The sequence below is a fragment of the Bison bison genome, unplaced genomic scaffold (genome assembly GCF_000754665.1).
Source record: "Bison bison bison isolate TAMUID 2011002044 unplaced genomic scaffold, Bison_UMD1.0 scf7180017864064, whole genome shotgun sequence".
In the NCBI taxonomy this organism is placed as follows: Eukaryota; Metazoa; Chordata; class Mammalia; order Artiodactyla; family Bovidae; genus Bison; species Bison bison.
The window spans coordinates 1,356,677-1,361,358 of record NW_011494636.1 but is presented as its reverse complement, the minus strand read 5'-3'; the positions used below and the strand labels follow the sequence as shown (position 1 = coordinate 1,361,358).

Sequence of the window (4,682 nt, the reverse complement as noted above, 5' to 3'; positions counted from 1 at the left end):
GGGGCCTACTGTCTAGTTGCAATGTGTGGGCTTCTCATTGCAGTGGCTTCTCTTCTTGCAGAGCATGAGCTCTAGAGTACTCAGGCTTCAGTAGGTGTGGGCTTCCCTTGTAGCTCAGTTGGTAAAGACTTTGCCTGCAGTGCAGGAGACCTGGGTTGGGAAGATCCCCTGGAGAAGGAAATGGCAACCCACTCCAGTATTCTTGCCATGGACAAAGGAGCCTGGCAGGCTACAGTCCATGGGGTTGCAAGAGTCTGACATGACTTAACGACTAACCCCCCACCCCCACTGAAGCTACTTTATTTGATGTGATTTGGTAATTAAACAAATATTAATAAAGTTTTCATGTATGCGCATTACATTACTATGAGATAAAGAATGTGAAGTGTGTCATCAGAACAGAAAACCCAAATTTTGTAGTCAGGGAAGGCTTTCTGGAAGAAATGACATCTAACCCAAAGGATGGGTAGAAGTTATCCAGGTACAGATGGGAAGGAAGAGTGTTCCAGTCAGCGGGAACAATAAGAAATGTTGAAAGAGCTGAAATTCAGTTATTATGCAGGAGCCAAAGTGAGGGTGGCAGGAAATGGGAAAAAGTTGGAAAGATGGACAGAGGCCTTGGTGTCAGGTTAAGATGTTTAGACTTTATATTAAGGTAAGATAAGGGCATTAAACATTTTAAGGAGGGATGTGCCCATGACCAGATTTTAGTTTTAGAAAGATTATTATTTCTAAGGGTGGAGTAAGATGATTGGCTTTTCTTTTTAGAAAGAAAGCCTATAAGGAGGTAAGGGAGGTCTATAAGTATTTAAGGAGGGTACCATTGTAAGGTCTTAAGGAGAGTAACAAGATGAGATATGCATTTTAGAAGCAGTTCTAAAAGGTATAAATGGTTAACTAACTGGTGACCCAGAGGAAGCAGTGTCAAGCTGAGAGTCAAGGCCTCCACCATGTCCCACTTCTGCTTTCTTTGCCAGCGCTGCAGCCAGGCCCTGAAGCTGAATCACTCTGTGGAGCCCTCTGAGGAACCTGGAGCTTCGATGCTCATCTCAGCTCAGGGAGAGACAAGAGAAACACCGGAGGGAGGCCCTCCCTCCAAGGAGGAGGCAAACTTTGAAAATCTACAGGATGGTGCCTTTTGCAGGACTCCTCACCCCTCCAGTGGTGGGATGTCCTGGGACTATTCCAGCTTCACCCTGCTTGGGAGGTTGGAGCCCTGGAGGAGTCTCAACAGCATCCAGAAGACTATTAGGGACAGTTCTGACATCCTCTCTGGTGAAACAGAGGTGGACCACCCGCTGTGTGTGGACTGTACTGACTATCTTTTAGAGGTACTGGACGTTGAACTCGCCATCACTGAATCTGACGTTCAGAACTACAAACGCTGTTTGGAGACCAGGAAGTGGGTCAGTGGGGACGACAGGGAGATGCTGCAGGAGAAGCTGAAGGGCCTGGAGTTGGAGGAAGCGAGGCTACTCCAGGAAGTGGCAGAAGTGGAAAAGAACCAAGAAAGGGTAGCAGCCGATCTTGAGGCAGCCCAGGCAGAGACGAAGATGCTGGAGCAGCAGGAAAAGCAGTACTGGAAGGACTACAGTCAACTGAAATGGCAACAATTAGAACTAAATGAGGAGCTGAGCAGTGTGGAGATGCGACTACAGTACGCCCAGCTCCAGTGCAACCAGTTGGAGAAAACCGACGTCTTTAATGCCACCTTCGAGATCTGGCAAGACGGCCCCTTAACCGTCATCAATAACTTCAGATTGGGCCGCCTCCCCACTGTCCCTGTGTGCTGGAATGAGATCAGTGCAGCCTGGGGACAGACAGCCTTGCTGCTCCTCGCCCTGGCCAATACAATTGGACTGGAGTTTCAGAGGTACCATCTCATCCCCTGCGGAAACCATTCCTACCTGAGGTCTTTAATAGATGATTGTGCCGAGTTGCCATTGTTCTCTAGTGGGAAGCAGAATGTTTTCTTACATAACAAATTTGATCAGGCTATGATGGCTTTCCTGGACTGCATGCAGCAGTTCAAGGAAGCAGCTGAGAGCGGTGAGTCGGGTCTCTGTTTGCCCTACAAGATTCATGTGAAGAAAGGCCTGATGGAAGACCCTGGAAGCAGCAGTGGATTCTATTCCATCAGAACCCACTTGAACACGGAGGAGGACTGGACGAAGGCGCTCAAGCTCATGCTTATCAATTTTAAGTGTAGTCTCACTTGGGTCTCCTTAAGGTATGGTCGAAAATAATTTATTCTACAAGGGGGAGATTATGTTTTGAATTAATATATTTTATTTGTGAAAGTGTTATCAGATAAAATTTAAAACTGAAGCATGTGTGTTTATATGTTTTTGGCTGTGCTGGATCTTTGTTGCTGCGCGTGGGCTTTCTCTAGTTGCAGGGAGCAGGTCTTCCTTGCGGTGCTCGGGTTTCTGATTGTGGTGGCTTCCTTCCCCTGTTGTGGAGCACAGGTTCTAGGTGTGTGGGCTTCATCAGCTGTGGCTCTCAGGCTCGGTAGTTGTGCCTCATGGGCCCTGGAGCACAGGCTCGGTAGCTGTGGCCCACGGGATTTAGTTGCTCCTTGGCATGTGGGATCCTCTTGGACTATGGATCGAACCCATGTCCACTGCATTGGCAGGCAGATTCCTATCCCCTGCACCACCAGGGAAGTCTTATATGTTTACTTTAAAAATGAATAGCCACACAGGCACTAATTTAAAATTATTGTCCCGAGCAACCCCAAAGTTATTGCTGTCTTTCCCAGCACGTTTGTCCTCTCTCCCATTTTTCCTAAACATTCAAAAGGACAAAGATTAAGTCACAAGATGACAAGACTATTTCTCCATTAAAATGGAATAAAGATTGCAGAAAAAACTGAAATGGGTGGTGGTGGGGTGATGAGAGGATGGGGTATTAAGGAGAGAGGTGGAGACGTGCTCAATCGTGGCCGACTCTTTGCAACCCCATGGACTGTAGCCCACCAGGTTCCTCTGTCCATGGAATTTTCCAGGCAAGAATACTGGAGTGAGTTGCCATTTCCTTCTTCAAAAGAGAGGTCTTTAATTTTTTATGAGGAAAGTACTTGGGCCATTGTCCATAGAACTTTGAAGTCAGGAGGTGAATATTAAAAGATAATTACATTTCTGCTGTGATACAGTAAACCCTCTTCATCCCAGAAAAGCTTTAAATAAACTTCTACCCTTTCTTCTGTGATTTAAAGTGAGAAGTGTGTCTTTGACACAAACCTTAGGTGAGGGGCTATGGAGACCAGAGAAGACTGGTAGCATTTCTACTGGCCAATGCTCAGGTAAGGGTCACAAAGCGAACCCTCACAGAGAACTGAAGATTGTAAAAGTCAGAGTATTCTGCAAATTGTAGGACTTTCCTGGTGATCCAGTGGTGAGAACTCTGTGTTTCCCCTGTATGGGCACAGGTTCAATCCCAGGTTAGGGAACTAAGAGCCTGCATGCAGCTGCAATATGCATTCATTGATGCCAATTTTTTTTTTTTTTAACAAAACACAAAAATTTCAAAAAAGCCCATTGTGTCATGTCATTTACTCGATTCTCCATTGCTCTCAGAAGAAAGTCCCAAATTCTTACCGTGACTTTTAGCCTGGGTAATCTGTCCTTCCTACCTCTCTAGGCTCACCTCATATTTCTCCCAGCTCCTTTCTGTTCCCAAATATGCTAACTCCACTCTCCTTCTGCCTTTGGCCCATGCTCTTCCCTGTATGTTTTCTGAAATTTATTTTTGGTGTGCTGGGTCTTTGTTGCTGTGCCCGGGCTTTCTCTAATTGCAGTGAGCGAGGGCTACACTCTAGTTGCAGTGTGCGGGCTTCTCATTGTGGTGGCTTCCCCTGGATGCGTGGGCCTTAGTAGCTGTGGTGCACACAGGCTTAGTTGTTCTTCGGCATGTGAAATCAGGATCAAGGACGGAACCCGCATCCCCTGCACCGGCAGGCACATTCTTTACCACTGAGCCACCAGGAAATCCCTGATAGCTACTTTAGCTTAGTGGTCCAGATGATGCCTAGAAAGACCCTCATATATATTAAACATCTGTCAGTAGAAATCACTGTGGAAAATAATAACAGGGAGTTGACTAGTTTGTCATGGACTCAAGGCTTCCTGGGTAGCTCAAATGGTAAAGAATCTGCCTGCAGTGCGGGAGACCCAGGTTTGACCCTGGGTCAGGAAGATCCCCTGGAGAAGGGCTTGGCAACCCACTCCAGTACTCTTGCCTAGAGAACTCCATGTACAGAGGAGCCTGGCAGGCCATAGTTCATGGACTCGCAAAGAGTCAGACACAACTGAGTGACTAATACACACACAGATGTAATTAGGGGGCTTCCCAGGTGGTGCCAGTAGTAAAGAAACTGCCTGCCGATGCAGGTAGATGAAAGATGCACAGGTTCGATCCTTGGGTTGGGAAGACCCCCTGGAGGATGGCATGGCAACCCACTCCAGTGTTCTTGCCTAGGAAATCTCATAGACAGAGGAGCCTGCTGGGCTTCTGTCCATAGGGTCACACAGAGTTGGACAGGATTGAAGCAACTTAGCATGCAAAAATAATAGAAAACTCCTAGGAGATTAAGCTTCCCTGGTGGCTCAGATGGTAAAGAGTCCACCTGCAATGCAGGAGACCTGGGTTTGGTCCCTGGGTCAGGAAGATCCCCTGGAGAA

General features: G+C 47.1%; 1 protein-coding gene across 1 annotated transcript; it reads left to right on the top strand.

The window, feature by feature from the left end:
• The first annotated feature begins 950 nt into the window (after window positions 1-950).
• On the top strand, window positions 951-2,246 carry LOC104986246 (beclin-2-like). The gene has a single exon (XM_010836723.1). The coding sequence runs from the start codon at window positions 951-953 to the stop codon at window positions 2,244-2,246; it is 1,296 nt and encodes a 431-aa protein (XP_010835025.1).
• The last annotated feature ends 2,436 nt before the right edge of the window (window positions 2,247-4,682 follow it).